Source organism: Apodemus sylvaticus, chromosome 7, assembly GCF_947179515.1.
Source record: "Apodemus sylvaticus chromosome 7, mApoSyl1.1, whole genome shotgun sequence".
NCBI lineage: Eukaryota > Metazoa > Chordata > Mammalia > Rodentia > Muridae > Apodemus > Apodemus sylvaticus.
The window spans coordinates 22,637,906-22,655,922 of NC_067478.1; the positions used below are offsets into that span (position 1 = coordinate 22,637,906).

An 18,017-nucleotide genomic window follows, 5' to 3' on the forward strand; every position below is an offset into this window, starting at 1 on the left:
TCTAATTGGGATTGAAGCATCCATACTTGAATCTTCCTTCTCATTAAACTTCATATGGTATGTGAGTTGTATCCTGGGTATTCTGTACTTTTTAGCTAATATCCACTTATCAGTGAGTCCATACCATGCATGTCCTTATGGGTCTGGGTTACCTCGCTCAGGGTATTTTCTAGTTCCATCCATTTACCTGAAAAATTCATGATATCCTCATTTTTTTAACAGCTGAATAGAATTTCATTGTGTAAAATGAACCACATTTTCTGTATCCACTCTTCGGTGAGGGACATCTGAGGCATTTCCAGTTTCTGTCTATTACAAATAAGGCTGCTATGAACATAGTGGGCACCTGTCCTTGTGATATGGTAGATCATCTTTTGGGTATATGCCCGGTAATGATATAGCTGGGTCTTCAGGTAGAACTATTTCCTACTTTCTGAGGAACTGTCAGATTGATTTCCAGAGTAGTTGTACCAGTTTGCAGTCCCACCAGCAATGGAGGATTGTTCCTTTCTCCACATCCCCACCAGCATGTGCTGTTACTTGAGTTTTTGATCTTAGCCATTCCGATTAGTATAAGGTGGAATCTTATGGTTGTTTTGATTTGGCATTTCCCTATAACTAAGGATGATGAACATTTCTTTAAGTGTTACTCAGCCATTTGAGATTCTTCTTCTAAGAATTCTGTTTAGCTCTGTACCCCATTTGTTAATTCAGTTATTTGGTTTTTTGGGAGTCTAACTTCTTGAGTTCTTTATATATTTTGGATATTAGCCCTCTATCAGAAGTAGGGTTGGTGAAGATCATTTCCCAATATGCAGGTTTCCATTTTGTACTATTGACAGTGTTCTTTGCCTTACACAAACTTTTCAGTTTCATGAGGTCCCATTTGTCAATTGTTGATTAGAGTCTGAGCCATTGGTGATCTGTTCAGGAAATTTTCCCCTGTGCCAATGCATTCCAGGGTATTTCCTACTTTCTCTTCTATTAGATTCAATGTATCTGGTTTTATGTTGGGGTCCCTGATCCACTTGAACTTGAGCTTTGTAGAAAGTGATAAATATGGATCAATTTTCACTCTTCTACATGTAGACTGCCACTTAGACCAGCACCATTTGTTGAAGATGCTTTCTTTATTCCACTGAATGGTTTTGGCTTCTTTGCCAAAGATCAAGTGTCCATAGGTGTGTGGGTCTACTTCTGGGTCTTCCATTCTATTCCACTGATCGACCTTTCTGTCTCTGTATCAATACCATGCGGGTTTTATCACTATTGTTCTATTGTACAGCTTGAGGTCATGGATGTGATTTCCCCCAGAAGTGGAAATAGTCAAACTCTAGGCTGAAATCAGTTAGAAAGTTAAAAAGAAGCAACAAAACAAAGAGCTGATCCTTTGAGAACATTAACAACATAGAAACACCCGTAGCCAAACTAACTACAGGGCACACAGTATCGAAATTAACAAAATCAGAAATGAAAAGGGCGACATAACAGCAGAAACTGAGGAAACTCAAAAGATCATCAGATCTTACTACAAAAGCCTATACTCAACAAAACTGGAAAATCTAGATGAAATGGATGATTTCCTGGACAGATACCAGGTACCAAAATTAAATCAAGAGCAGGTAAACTATCTAAACAGTACTATAACCCCTAAGGAAGTAGAAGCAGTCATTAAAAACCTCATAAACAAAAAAAGCCCAGGGCCAGATGGTTTTAGGGCAAAATTCTACCATGCCTTCAAAGAAGAGCTAATACAATACTCCTCAAACTATTCAACAAAATAGAAACAGAAGGAACACTACTTAATTCACTCTGTGAAGCCACAGTTACTCTGATACCTAAATCACATGAAGACCCAACAAAGAAAGCGAACTGGAGAGAAGTCAAGGTATCACTATTTGCAGATGATATGTAGTACATATAAGCAACCTAAACAAATTCTACCTGAAAGCACCTACAGCTGACAAACAACTTCAGCAAGTGGCCAGATATAAAATTAACAAATCAGTAGCCTTCCTTTATAGAAATGATAAATGGGCTGAGAAATTAATTAGGGAAACAACACCCTTCACAATAGCCATAAATAATATAAAATACCTTGGTGTAACTCTAACCAAGCAAGTGAAAGAACTGTGTGACAAAACTTCAAGTCCCTGAATAAAGAAACCGAAGAAGACTTCAGAAGATGGAAAGATCTCCTATTGTCATGAATCGGTAGGATTAACATTAGTGAAAATAGCCATCTTACCAAAAGCAATCTACAGATTCAATGCAATCTCCATCAAAATTCTAACACAGTTCTTCATAGATATGGAAAGAGCAATTCTCAAATTCATATGAACAAACAAAAAACCGAGGACAGCAAAAACAATTCTCAACAATAAAAGAATTCCTAGGGGAATCATTATCCCTGTTTTCCTCTCTTTAAGACTACAAGTGGGCGGTAGTGGCACACACCTATAATCCCAGCACTCTGGGAGGAAGAGGCAGGTGGACTTCTGAGTTTGAGGCCAGCCTGGTCTACAGAGTGAGTTCCAGGACAGCCAAGGCTATATAGAGAAACCCTGTCTCAAAAAAACCAAAAAAAAAAAAAAAAAGGAAAACTACAAGTCACCAGGGCTGAATTGATGGCTCAGCAGGTAAGATCATAGCTGCTCTTACAGAGGACCTGGGTTCCTTCCCAGCACTGACATGACTGATCATCACTGTGTGTAATTCCAGTTCCAGGAGAACCAGTCCTTCTGGCCTTCCAAGAACCTGGCATACATGGAGTACACAAACAAACACAAAATTAAAACACCAATAAATACAAAATAATTTTTAAAAATATTTTTGAGACAAGGTTTCTCTGTGTGGCCCTGGTAAAATTTTTAATTAATTAAAAACACATCACATGACAAGGGAAGGAGTGTAAATTGGCCTTGCCTCCAGTTGCCTTACAGCAGTGGCATACAATAACAAATAATAAAAATTGAATCAATTTAAATATAAAAATAAGCCTAACCAAATATAACAGAGGTTCTCAACCTGTTGGTTGGAGGTTGAACGACCCTTTTCATACAGGATCGTTCATATTAGGGTACATGGGTCACTTAAGGCCCATTGAAAAACACAGATACTTACAACTCATAATAGTAAATAAAATTATTAAGTAGCAATGAAAAGAATTTTGTGGTTGAGGGGGGTCACCACAACATGAAGAACTCTATTAAGGGATCACGGCATTAGGAAGGTTGAGAACTACTGTACTAAAAAGATAGAAAATAAAAAACAATCTGCTGGGAAATACACTGTAAGGAAAATTAGGATAAAGAGGGAAAATGTGTGTAAATCTTAGCAGTAACAATTGATAACAACTGAAAGAAGGCACAGAAAATATATATGTAAGTTTTATTAGCACATCTCAGCAGATACCCTAAAAATCTACTAAGGCAACTAGGAGAGCTAGTATTAATTAAACACCTAGAATAGTAAAGACAAAATAGTTTTATACAGTCGCAAAACACAGCAGCACAGACCATGCAGCATAAACTAATGATGTCATAATTAAAGCAAATGTTTTTAGATCAATGAATGAAAAGGGCTAGAGATTCTTATTAAAACAGTTCAGTTATGGAATAATGACCACCACCAAAAACATTATTTAATAATTTAAAAGCAGTCTTTAAAAACTTTCTTGGGGCTGAAGAGATAGCTGAGCGGTTAAGAGCACTGACTGCTCTTCCAAAGGTCCATTCCCAGCACCCACATGGTGGCTCACAGCCATCTGTAATGGGGTCCGATGCCCTCTTCTGGTGTGTCTGAAGACAGCTACAGAGTGCTTATACACATTAAGTAAGTAAGTAAATAAATGAGCAAGCTTTCTTAATTATATTATTAGACTTTAGAGACAAGACAAAAAAATCAGAGGTGGGGAATGAATCCTATTATTTATAGACATTGTAAAGTTGTTCCTAATTAAGAAATTTTGTGAGTTTTGTTCATAAAGCATCCACCGAATAGATATTAGGATACAAAGCATCCAAAAAAATAACAGTACAGACTAGCTTCTGATTAAGAGGGTGGACTGGATGCATGCTGCAGTCCTCAGCTCCCACACCACGTAAATAAGTTACAGCTAGTGGTAGCTCATGCCTGGGACCCCAGCATCCAAGAGACCAAGCAGCCAAATCATGAGTTGGAAACAGCTGAGATACATAGCAAGATTCTGGCAATGGAAGATGATAATTAAAAAAAAAAAAGAACCAAGAACCACCTAAAAGAAGAGAAACTTCAAGTGGACACTATAAGACAGTGAGCAAACAGGATCAGAAGGAAGGAGCAGACAACTCTTTGTAACAAAATACAAGGGGCAATTGTTACAGATAATGGGAGCAGCACTTAGTGATCCCCACCTCATTTGACTGAAACCTAGAAACAAGGAGAACACCAGAAGCAGCGTTTACATAGGTCAAACTCTATATATCCGTCCTATCCCTAAAAGACAGACAAAGGGAAAGACTATGGGAACTTGGGGAAAGAGCACCCACACTTAACAGCACAGACAGACCGTCGGCCATCTTTCCAACCCTCTTCCCTTCCCTAGGCAACCAGTAAGGCAGAGGCAACAGTGTGTTCCCAACTACAAAGAAAAATGAGCACACACCAGACAGTTGAGAAATACCAACAAAATACAATACGAGGACAGTCACTGTTGGAAGAAGTTAATACAGAGATCAGATCAGAACAAGACATCAAAATGAGTGTTCAGAGGAATGAAAAGCATGTACCCTTAAAAAAAATACAGTTAGGTAGGGCAGTGGTGGTGCACACCTTTGATCCCAGCACTTGGGAGGCAGAGGCAGAGGCAGGTCGATTTCTGAGTTTGAGGCCAGCCTGGTCTACAGAGGACAGCCAGGGCTATACAGAGAAACCCTATCTCAAAAAGCCAAAAAAAAGGGGGGGGGAGATTCTTTTGTTGTTGGCTTTTGGGGGGTGGTTTAACAGTTCTTATGCTATGGTGCACATCTAGAGATCAAAGATCAGCTTTTAGACATAGATTTTTGCCACTTGTAGGATCCTGAGATCAAACTCAGGTTGGAAGACTTGGAAGTAGGTGCCTTTTAACACTGAGCCATCTCACACACCCAGAAAGTAAAAGTTTCTAATGAAAACTGCTGCATGATACTGAAGGGAATGGACACGGTTGAAAACATTACTTGTTATTTTTATTGAAATGCTGGGGTTTAAAAACACCTCTAGAAAACAATAGAAATAATTTCTAGAATTTTAGCAAATATAGCAAACAAAGGACACATAGGAACAGGAATCAGCATTTTTTTCTTTCTCTGCCCTGGTTACAAGTATGTCAGATCTTGCAGATCCTGTTACAACTACATGACAGATGCAGATTAAACTATAAGCAAATAATGCATGTCATTGTATTCCAGTACTTTAAAAATAAACTCAGAGGTACTAATTGCATAGTGTTTCACATCACAAAATATTCCTGTGATTTTTCTTTGAAATTAAAAAAGGTAAAAGTATTCTTCTGAGCTCATGGGTTGTGCCAAAACAGGTATGAAGACAGAGCTGGTTTATCATATAGTTTGTCAACCCTTACATGAATGTGAGTTCACCACCACACAAAATAATCAAGAACTGAACATCTTTAGCAAGAAAAATACATTACCCACAAAGTGAATACAAAAAGAAATGAAGCAACATTGTATTAACTGCTTCCCTCCATTCTGTGTTCAAATACCTTACAAAAACAACTTAAGGAATGAAGGGTTTATTTTGGCTCACAGCTTGAAGTGGTTTAGTCCATCATGGCGTCAGAAGGCAGAGGCAGAGTAACCCTGAGTCCCTGGTAGGGAAGCACAGGTGCCTGCTGCTGTTCAGCTCCAGCCCGCTTTGGTTAAGTCCAGGTGTCCAGCCATGGGATAGTAATATCACATTTACATCACCTCAGCTTACCTAACACACACACACACACACACACACACACACACACACACACACGCACGCACACACGCGCACGCGCACGCGCACCTCCTAGCCATTCCTAGAGATGTGTGTCCCTTCAAGCTGACAGTCAAGCTTAACATCATAAATACCATTCAAGTACTAGTATGAAAATAACTCTGGGGGCTGAAGAGATGGCTCAGCAGTTAAAAGAGCATTTGCTGTTCTTTGAGATGACCCAGGTTCAGTTCCCAGCACCTACATGGAACTCACAACTGTCATCCCAGTGGAACCATTGTGCTCTTCTGGCCTCTAAGGGCACTGCACACAGTAGTACACTTACCTATAGGCAACACATACACACACAAATAAATAAATCATTTTTGAAAAGAAAACTTTGAATTCAGAATTCTGCATCTTTTCAAAATATGAGGTTCAAATAACACATTTTGGAGTTCATTTATGAAAATATTTACTTCTTACTGAGAATAAATCATTAAAATAAATGGGACCTATATACAATAAACAGCGAAATACTATAAGCTTTTGTGGGCTGAGGGGGAATGTGATATATCATGTGCAGAGTCCTGAGATTAGTCCCCCACAACCCTCCACTCCCCCAAAAGGAAATTTTATGTAATGAAATATAACAGTTTTCTGTTGCTGTGATAAAAGTCAACCTACAGAAAAAGGAGTTTAATTTGCTTTATGATTCCAGAGATCTAAAAGTCTGTCATAGCAGGAAAGCATGAAGTCCAAGAATTCAATATATGAACCTATGGGAAACAGTTCTCTTTCAAACCATCACCTCTGAATTATACACAAACAATAAATAGTTTATTGATATCAGTCAATTCCCAGAAAATAAGAGGAATGAACTACTAATAGTTGTAACTTAGATAAATCTCTCAAAACCAAACAAACAAACATCACTGCAGGGATTAAGAGCACATACTGCTCCTGCAGAAGACCAGCATTCAGTTCCAAGCCCCCATGACAGGCAATTCTGACTTGCCTGGAACTTTCCCGGGCTGACCCTGTACTCAAAGATCCACCTGTTTCTGTTCTCAAGTGCTGGTATTAAAGGTTTGCACCACCAAACCTGTTTTATTTTCTATGTGTTCATCTGGGTGTGTGTGCGTGCCCACAGAGAACAGAAGGTGGTGGTCTATTCCCTGGGGCTGGAATTACCAGGCATATGTGACCACCCAATGTGGATGCTGAGATCCAAACACTGGTCCTCTAATAAGTAGTGCAGGAACCATTCTTAACCTCTGAGCCATCTCTCCAGCCCATTTCTTTTAACCTGCTTTAAAGAAGGGGTTGGGCTCTCTCATCACACTCTCACCTCTCTGCCCCTTGGGTTCTCCTCCCTCCCCCCCTCTCCGTGTGGTCATGGCCAGCCTCCACTTCTCTACTCTCACTCTCTGCCTCTCTAACTCCCATTCTCTGCCCTGAATAAACTCTATTCTATACCAAAAAAAGAAAGGGGTTGGGGGACATCAGGTCTAAATACCTACTATGTTTGAGTAAATACAAGAGAAATTTAGTATCAGTTTAAGATAAAATACAGTTGAAACAAGCAAAAAAATTTCAAGTTGTGATCAAACTATGTGTGCAAACCAGTGCTTGAAATGAAGATTAGGCAAGGACACAGGAGGAAAAAGGAGGCAGAGGAAGCAGGTAAAGAGTCTCGAGAGGCAGTGCAGTCACCAGCTGTAGTGAAATTCAACCAGTACATATGAGACAGTCTTGTCACAGACCTCTCGTCTCATGTGATGGGAGATAAGGCTCACCGAGAACACATGTGGGTGCCGAGGTCTCTAGGGAAGAGAAGACAGCAGCCTGGACAACAAGTGCTAGAATGTTAGCAAAGGAAAAGGAAGGCCTGGTGCACAGGATCAACTGTAACTGGATCTATGCCTAAAAATCCAAAGGCTACAACCTAGGGCTTCACCTCAAGAAGAAATAGAGATAAGTCAGGAATAAATGTCACACAAAAACTGCCAGATCCATAGAAAAAGGAAGAAAGTTAAGAGGCTTAGGAGCCACTCAGAGCTGGCCCAGTCACCAGCTGCGCAGTCACCTGACTCCTCCAGCTCAGGCTCAGAACCTTCCGGAGTTACTGTGAAAATCGGAGACAGTACATGGAAACGCCTGGCATCCAGCTACTAGGAACATTAGCTGTGACTACACTGGGTAAAGTTGGAGTATGTAACAACGCACAGATGAAATTTGTAGTCAGGCAATACTAGGCTCAAATCCTTACTCCACCACTTATTAGTATGATCCCAGGTTTCCAAGCTACAGGAGCCCTTGCCACAATGATACCTCCTTAACATCAAGCTATTTTAGGATTTAAAAAAGACAGTGTATAGCCAGGTGGTGTTGGCACTCAGGAGGCAGATGCAGGCAGATCTACATGAGTTTGATCCCAGCCTGGTCTACAGAGTGGCTTCCAGGACAGCCAGGGTTATACTGAGAAAACCCTGTCTTGAAACACCATACAAAAAAAAAAAAAAGGAGGAGGAGAAGAAAAAGGAGAAGGAAGAGGAGGGGGAGAACAAGACCAATGTCTATAAATAAAGTCTTTGAGCTAAGTTCTTTGTAATAAAAAGCAGTGGCTATTTACTTTGCAGCTTCTATGACCATGACCATATTTCCCTAACCTCTTCCAGGAGATTTTAGTCATCTGCAAGTAGCATTCATTACCCAGGCTGTTTGCTTCATTCCTAGAGCTTAGGGCATGGCATCATTGATACAGTAACTGTTTGTATAAACAGTGGATTGTGAGAGAAACAGTATTCCACCCAATCCCACAACAAAGATATCTTTACCAATCCCAGAACATACAACCTTCCAAAAGTATTTAAAATTCATAAGCTTCTAATAGTCATGGGTTGCCCTTTTGTCAGGCTCTACCTCACAGCAGATAACTGACTCCAGGCCTGAGGCTGCAAATACTACAGATAAACATGGCTAGCGGATGAACCAGCACTACAAAGACCAGCATAAAAATTCAACCCAGGAATGACCCAGAAAGACCAGAGGAAATGTTATACAATTATTTATAATTAGCATCCTTATGGTTTTTACAAAAAAGTTAGAATTCCAGCACCTGCCCAATAAGACAAGTGTTCCCAAAAATGTCTGCAGCCTGCGCTCTGAAGCAGGTTACTGGCCTCCAGCCTAGCTCAGAAAATGGAGCCCCAGTTTCAGGGAAAGACTCTGTCTCACAGAAAGATGCAGATCGTAATAGAACACCAACACTCTTTTCTGGTTTTCACATGCACAGGCATGGGCACCCAGATACCTACACATCTAAATGAAATATCTTTAAGGTGCAGGTGTAGGAAGCATCAAGATAAGTCAGCAGGCAAAGGTGCTTAGTAAAGTCTATAGACCTGTGTTTGACTCCCCAAAACCCACATAAAGGTGGAAGGAAAAGGACCAACTTCACACAAGTTGTCCTCTGACCTCCACACATCACTACAAACATACCAGTCATGCATACACACGCAATAATTTTAAAAACACCTTTGGCCAAGCAATAAAGATAACTATTATTTACACTTCAGTACACCTAAGTAACAATGTTGCTAGGATTCAAAAACAGACTTTAATGCTTTAGAATAATTCCTAAAGCCGTAACTTGTCCATTTAGGTAGTTTATAGTCCAGGCATAGAGGACCCAGATTTGGTTGCCAGCGCCTAGTTACTGACAACCAGCTAAAACTCCAGAGCCAGGGGATCTTGCACCCTCTTCTGGCCTCTGTGCACATATAGTAACATGCACACACAACACTCATTTAAAATAGAAACAATATTTTAACACTTTTGTATTGAGTGGTTTTTGTTTTTTGTTTGTTTGGGTTTTTTGGTTTGGTTTTTCGAGACAGGGTCTCTCTGTATAGCCCTGGCAGTCCTGGAACTCATTCTGTAGACTAGCCTGGCCCTAAACTCAGAAATCCGCCTGCTTCTGCCTCCCAAGTGCTGGGATTAAAGGCATGCGCCACCACTGCCCGGCCTATTGAGTGTTTTTTTTTAATATTTATTTATTATTATATATAAGTACACTGTAGCTGTCTTCAGCACCCCAGAAGAGGGAGTCAGATCTCATTACGGATGGTTGTGAGCCACCATGTGGTTGCTGGGATTTGTACTCAGGACCTTTGGAAGAAGTCAGTGCTCTTCCCCACCGAGCCTCTCTCCAGCTCCTATTGAGTGTTCTTAAGGCAGATCAACTTTCTGAGACAAGAAAGTGAGATGGTAGACATTAGGAACTTTTATTGCATTTGTGTGTGTGTGTGTGTGTGTGTGTGTGAGAGAGAGAGAGAGAGAGAGAGAGAGAGAGAGAGAGAGAGAGAGAGAGAGAGAGAGAAAGAGAGAGAGAGAGAGAGAGATGTGAAGGTCAGAGTCAGCCTATGCATGTCAGTTCTCTCCTTCAGCCCAGCCAAGGCTACTCAGTAAGAAACTTTAAGAGAGAGAGAAGGCTAGGGATGTGGCTCAGTTGGTAGAGTGTTTGCCTGTCATGCACAAAGCTCCCCAGGTTCTAACCCTAGTATTATTGCAAAAGCTGTCTGTGGTAGTGCCTGCTTGAATTCCCAGTACTAAAAAGAGGGTAGAAGTCGGAGGATCTGGAGTGAGTTTGAGGTCTCATGAGCTACATGAGAGACCCTGTCTCAAGAAAGTTAAAATAAAATTCACACTACTACTTCTGGATTATAAAGGGTTCCTAAGTTCCCAAATAAAGAACTAGTGAACATTCTGTGTTTGTACCCACCATATCTGAGACTTCCCACAGCAAGCCCCAAGTCAAATATTCTAGCCATTTGTTTCTATAAATAATCAGAATTTCAGAAACTTGGCTCAAACCACAACTCTCAGTCAACACCTGAAACTACATATAGTCCTTTGTCACACAATGTATATCCCAACAACAGCTCTGATTTTTGAGTGAAAACTTCAGGAAAGCTAGTGCTGACAGAATTTTGAGCATTGTCTACCTTTATACTTTTGTACTAACAGTATCCCTAAGAAAGCTGCTGTTTGTGAATACTTGTATGTATTCTTGTATGAATACTTGTAAGTATGCTTGTGAATACTGAATTGTGATCTGCTGTCATCCTGAGTCCCCTGCTCATTCAAAAGTGGTTGAACAGATAACACCTCTAAAGCAATTGGCTTTATAGAGACAGGGTCTCACTATGTAGTCCTGGCCGGCTTAGACCTCAGCAGACCTACCTGCTTCTACTGTTAAGTACTGGACTGGGGTAAGGGGAGGAGAGGAGAGAGAAGAGGATGCACACCCAACAGGTACTTATGGGCATGAAAGAGGCTGTTACAGGTAGCCATAAGCCACCCAAAATGGATGCTGAGAACTCTGATCCTCTGCAAGAGCAGTAAGCACTAATATCCATGAGTTATAGCTCTGTAGCTTAGAATGAAGAATACTTTATCTCAGGTAAACAAATGGAACCCAATCTGCCAGAAGGACAGGTATGTTGGGTAACTGGAAAACAGTGGCACTAAAGCCCAAGACTAACTAATCCCAAACATGTCTGGGTCTAACAGCAGCAAGGGCTCTATGGCAGAAGAGAAACCAAGAAATCCAGTACCTAGAAAAACAGCATTCAAGCAAGAAAGCAGGGTTCCCTAGTCAACAGCAGGAAGAAACAGAGCTATGTTCTTAGGGTACAATGTGTTGAGCAACTGGCTGGATATTGGAAGAAAAGGTCACTATTGGGATCATGGCTCACTAATATAGGGAAAAGAGGTCAGCAGGAGAGTGAGTTCAGATTTAGGTATGCGATCATCCTAGAAAAGTCATTTATTAGGCAGTCAGATATACAAGGGCTTTCAGTGTGTCCAGAAGCTGGGGTTGGACACGGAGGCTTAGCACACAGAAGTGGTGTGTAAACATGAAAAAGACCAAGGTTGCCCCAGAGTGCAAATGAGTTTAGTCCAGTCTACCTCACAGTGCTGGGATCAGGCTCTAACAGCCCCACTAGTTTTAAGTTAGATGACCATAAGGTGGCCTCTGGAACAGTGCATAAGCTTACTTCCATCCTTAGACTGTTCTAACTAGATGCCCACCAGATCCTCACAGTTAGGAGCCAAATGTTTCTCCAGATATTGCCTGACTAGGTTTCCACAGCACTAACCAAAAGGATAGTTATTGAACCAACCCTTTTGGTTTGGCCTTTTGGTTTGTAGCCCTGCATAGCTGACCTGGAACTCAACAGTGTATACCAAGATATGCCCCTGCCTCCAGATTGCTGTAATGGTGTACCTGGCTGGTATGGGTGTTGGGGAAAGGGGGTTGCTTTTATTCACAAATAATCTTGCCCTCAGTAGGATTGATTATGTGTCACAATCATAATCAGGAAAACCCTAGTACTTCTCTATGAAAACGTAAGCGACATTTAGTAGTTTCTAACATATTAGACTCCCCCCCCCTCCCCCCCCCGCCCGTCCCCATCACCTCCAGCTGGTGGTAAGCACTCATGAAGCAGGTAGTAATGTAGGGTCAGGTGACATGGCCCAAGTCACATCTGATCAGACCCAGATTAGAATCTAACCTTAAGAGTCTTAGCTCCAGAACCCACATTTTAACCCTTTAGCCACCATTCCTGGTTGTTTCTACCAGGCCACCAGAGCTAGAAGAGGCTGGTTCCATTTCATTCAATCATTCCTATTACATTGTATCCCAACATTTGGTTCAAGCTCAGCAATTTGAGTTCAAGTATTTACTGAATTAGTGTCACTTCTGACTTAAGTCTGAAATAGGCCTTTTTCTCAGACTTGCACTGAGGTATTAAAGACACTAGAAGCTTGCATATAAGAGAGACCAAGGGACGAAAATTATCTCCCATTTTGATAGAAATAAGCAGTCCTGATCTGTCGTTGTTAGAATTAGCTTTGATACCACTCCACACCTTGTAAAGCAAGCTTACCAGCATAGCCCACTGCCATGACACATATCCATGACACCTCAAGGATGGGGTAATAGAATAGAAACAAGAATGTAGGTAGGGTTTCTGCAGTGAACAGGTTTAAGCATCACCATGAGCTGGAATCACAGGGAAGTTTTTCTAAACATTAGGTAGACACCTTTTTAAAAAATGTTTCTCTACTCAAGTATGTTTGGGGGTTTTTGAGGGGAAGGGGCTGTTGGAATAATGGCTCAGTGATATGCACTTTTTGCCCTTACAAAGAACCTGAGTTTAGTTCCCAACACCAACATGGCAGCTCACAATCATTTGTAATCCAATTCCAAGAGATCCAATGCCCTCATCTGATTTCCATGGGCATCACTCACATGGTACACATGCATACATGCAGGCTGTACACTCATACACATAAAAAACAAACCATTCAGGGGGTTGGATAGGTGGTTCCAGAAGAAAAGCACTTCTCTAGCATGTAAAAGCTCCTAAGCTGCTACACCAGTGATGTCAAGCACTGGTAACATAGAACATGATTCAGCCTTATATATTTTCCTAGGCTCAAATCAGTATCAGAATATTTAACTTGAATTCCTCAAGGCAGGCAACCATCATTCACAAGAAATAAATACTGAACCTGGGAGACATAGCATTTCAAGGCTATCAGCAGGCTTCCAAGGAAATTAGAATTCTAAGAATGGAGAATCCACAAGTGGACTTGATGTCTGCAACACATCTAAATGTGTCAGTAGGGGCCAAAGAGAGAGGCTGTAGTACAAAATTAGTGAATGACAAAAAGCTCCCCTGTGTAGAAATACCAGTGTAAACATCTGAAAAGCTTCTAACTCGGCTTTTCAACAGACCCTAACATGGACTTGGCCTTTAGGGAGCAGGGAGTTTTCTGCTCTAGACTGTGCCCTCTTCAGAGCAGCTCAGTTATATTCATGCTGGGTAAGGGTGTATTTTCAAGTCACTCATAAAATTTCTGCATTGCTATATTAGTGTGTACTCAAATGTTTATAAACTAATTTTTTTAATCAACTAATTTTGCTTTATCTTTTCAGCTCATTTGAAGACTATGAATCGGATGAACCAGTGTCTCCCTCTGAACTTGGAAATAAGGGCAATAAAATAGTAACTTCAAGCCTTTCAGAGAAATGTGGAAAGCTTCAGTCAGTGGATGAAGAGTAGTTGCCACTATCTACACAAAAAAAGGATGGTGTATAGGGATGTTCTAGTTTGTGCACTGCTTTGTAAAGGGTTTGGTTCCTCCAAGTGCACTAGAAACTACAATGCTCTAAGTAGCTCAGCACAGGAGCCCCCTCCAGTTTGTCAGAAATCTGCAGAGCACTTCCTTGAAGTGACATACTGTCATCAATCACCTTCCAAAGTCTGCTGTCAGCACTCTACAGCCCTCAGTGTATAGAGGCTCTCTTGGAAACAAGGCCACGCACAGTTCTCTGCTCGGTAGCAGAAGCTGCCTCAGTATTGGCCAGCTTCCCTGGGGTACCTCAGGCTCCTACAGAACTTGTAAGAAAACTTCACTTGCAGAAAACTTGAGTCAAAAATTCTGGACTTGAAAAAGGGCCTCTAGAACTGGCTTTGTCCTAGTTAGTAACAAAAGCACTGCCAAAACATCTCAGAAACTACTTCTATGTACTGGAGTTCAGGGACCTTGAACTTACCTGGTTTAATGTAATTTCATCATGACCTGCCAAACTGCTAAGTCACTTTACATTCTCAGGTATTGTAACCAACCACTGGTCTCCAACTCTGCTAGCAAGCTCTGGCAACCCTGCATCTGACTGTGGACCTTATACAAAAATCTCATGAAATTTTTCTCTGAAAATGAATACAAGTTCAGAATTTGGGACTTGCTAACATTTGCAGACAATTATTGGATGATATATTAATCTACAAACTAATGACCTATCTTCATTTCTAGCAGAAGACGTACTTGAAGATTTAAGGAATGTGGCATCGCATGGAAACTTCTCATTACATACACTCCATCCCCTTTCTTGAATGCTAGACTAAGAAGTAAAAGTCATAAACTAAACAACAGTATTCCTTACTTCCTGTGGAAAATACCTACTGCACCAGGTATTTCATCCACCTCACTATATTAACCGTGAAAGAAAATGATTCTTACCCACAGTAGAAAAACCTTTTTTTACTCTAGTGGCAAATTCAGAATCCTGTACTTCCAACAGGCCACAGTGCAGCCAACACCTACGCTCTTACCCTTTATGCTGAAAAAAAAGGAAAAAAAAAAACTAAAAAGGATGGACATTTCTAAAATCAAAGCAACCCTCTCCTCTCTGTCCTTATTTGGTCCCGACTTTAAAGGGTCAGAGTAGCACCCCTTCCTCTCCATCCTGGTTCTCTTCCCAATCGAAAGGCCAAGCAGTAAAATAATCAAACCATGGGTGATGGAAAGTCACACATGGAGAAATTTCACAATGTCAACTAATACTAGAAATTAGCAAGCCCTGCAACTCCACCTGTCCCAATATCCTCCAGTTCCCTAAGACTTAACTAATCTTCCTTATAACCATTATGGAAACTAGGTATTATTACAACTAGGAATTAACCCAGATAACTAAAACCTAACAGTGACTAAACTGCGGAAAATATTTACAAAAAAACACACATTGGTTGGCATATGCCTAAAATCTCAGGATTTAAGTAGGTAAGGCAGGAGACAGAATGCATATATATATATATATATCACACCAGCACACAGGACACTGGGGTGAGGAGGATTGAGGGCTCACAGTTTGAGGTCAGCATGGGCTACACAATGAAACCTTGTCTTAAAAAGAATCGCATCCAAGTTTAGCAGTAAGAGATAATGATTTAATTTCAGATGAAAATACAAAAGGGTTAATACTTATAAAAAAAAAAGGGGGGGTAGAGGTTTAAAGGACTTTATTAGCTGGGTATTCTAAAGTATTTTGAGACTTACCCAAAAGCACAATATAAAATCCAGCTTTTTAATATCCTTTAAACAACAGGAGCACAGGGCTGAGCCAGTTAAACCTCACTAGCTGCACTGAAATGTATGCACCCTGTAGTTTATCTGTGGTGCCCACCGCCAGGGCCCCTCAGCCTGGGTCAGCTTACTCTGCTCCCTTGCCCCCACTCAAACTCTTGCTTTTTACTTTGATCAAAACCCATCAACATCATCCAGTTGGAGGACTATTTAATTTGGGTTACCTGAATTATAACTTTATAAACAAGTGCTTCACCCTACTCCTTTCTTAGAAATGAATGCAAGGAGTATAACTTCTAAGGAACTAGGTTAGTATGTATTTGACATTTTGTTAAAGATCAAGCTAAATATATTCCTACTATCAAGCTGGAAATGTCAAATTGTGACAATACCCCAGGGACCTTGGAAGAGATAATCTAAAGCAGTGGTTCTCAACACTCATAATACAGCTCCTCATATTGTGACCCCCCCAACCATAAAATTCTTTACTACTTTATAACTGTAATTTTGCTATTATTAATCATGATGTAAATAGCTGATATGCATTAGGCAACCCCTGAAAGGAGTTTCAACCCATAGGTTGAGAACCACTGAACTAATTATTATTTAATGAAAGGAGAGTTTCATAGCATAATTGCCAAGGTAAACAAACTAATAAAATTCTGTACATTTCCCTGTATCTATTGTATGTTACTACACTATTCAAAATGTTGAAAGAAAAAAGAAAGAAAAGAAAAGAAGAAAAGAAAAAAGAAAAGGAAATGAAAGAAAGAAAATCCCAAAACTCTAACTCAGATATCATTTGCTTGGCTTTGGAAGTGTTTGAGTAAAGACGGTGCATGACTTGTTTTCCCCTTTTGCCAAACAAAATAAAGCTGTCATAGGTATGAATTGTGTTCACTATACATTTTTGGTTTTAGATACAATTCATTTTTAATGCCTGTAAATGCAGCTAAGTTTTTGCAAAAATAACTCTTTGTTTGAAGACTTGGGAATATTATAAAGAAACGCTTAAGAATACAATCTGTCAACCTGAGAAGTGTTTTCCTTTGGGATACAGGGATTTTCCAGGATCAAAGGTGACTTTAACCTCATCTATATATTAAAAGGCATGTTATTGGGTATCTAAAATGAAACCATAATAGTAGCTACAGATCATACAGTCTTGAGTTTTTATGTTCTAAAAGCATTGTTACCTACAGGGAAAAAAATGTTATACTCATTTTCTATATATGTTGGGGTTTGTTTTGGGTTTTGTTTTTTTTTTTAAAGAAAGCAATTACACAGAACCTTTACCCTAGGACTTCATAAAGAAAATATACACTCAATGAATCTAACCAAAAAGAAAAATTGTTAACTCTCCAATGGCAGAGACTCAGATTATTCATGATAGACCAATTTAAATGAAATCTTGTTTTTTGTTTAGTAATTTCATGTCCTGGTGGATAAGTCCAGTTACTTTAATAAGTTCACAGCTAAATCATTTGTCAACATTACTTTAAAAAACACATGTCATAAAGAAAAACAATATAAAAAAAAATCAAGGCACTGTAATAGTTATTTTCCCCCCAGCTAATACAGACCATTCAAAACATGCTATCCCAAATTCCTCAGTATTCTACAACATAGAATTAGAAAACTATCATTTATTGATAGATTTAAGGTGTGATACAGGTTTCCAAAAATGTGGCAGTGAGAATACCAGCATAAAAAAGAGAAACTTGTGCTAAAAACAACCTGAATTCATCATTGGCAATGTTACAGAACAATCAAGGTCCTCACACACTGATGTCCACTTTGTCTGTACTGCTGGCCTCCCATGCATCAGGAAACAACGTGATCAAATCTGGGAAGCAAGGAGGTACTCCATGAATTTTAAGATATTCGGAAAGGTGGGAGATTTGCAAAATATAGCCTAATTATCCATGTGTACAATCTCATTTCTAGTCATTTCTGCAGTGATCATTAGTGAATAAAAAACAGATTTACACGATTATATAGCAGGGAATATGGTTCAACACAAAAACTGTTACAAATTTCAGGTAAATACATGTTTCATAAAACACTGCTATCACTTAAAGATTTAAATAAAATTCCAAAACTTGGTAAGCAAATAAAGACAAGACAAC

At 39.9% G+C, this 18,017-nt stretch overlaps 1 protein-coding gene across 1 annotated transcript in view; it reads left to right on the forward strand.

The window, feature by feature from the left end:
- Ppp2r3a (protein phosphatase 2 regulatory subunit B''alpha) overlaps nucleotides 1-16,567 on the forward strand; it is a 138,894-nt gene extending 122,327 nt beyond the window's left edge. Inside the window, exon 14 of the mRNA XM_052187531.1 lies at nucleotides 13,958-16,567. Coding sequence (XP_052043491.1) covers nucleotides 13,958-14,084 — 127 coding nt within the window. The 3' untranslated portion in view covers nucleotides 14,085-16,567. The remainder of the gene's footprint in view (nucleotides 1-13,957) is intronic.
- Nucleotides 16,568-18,017: the final 1,450 nt, after the last annotated feature.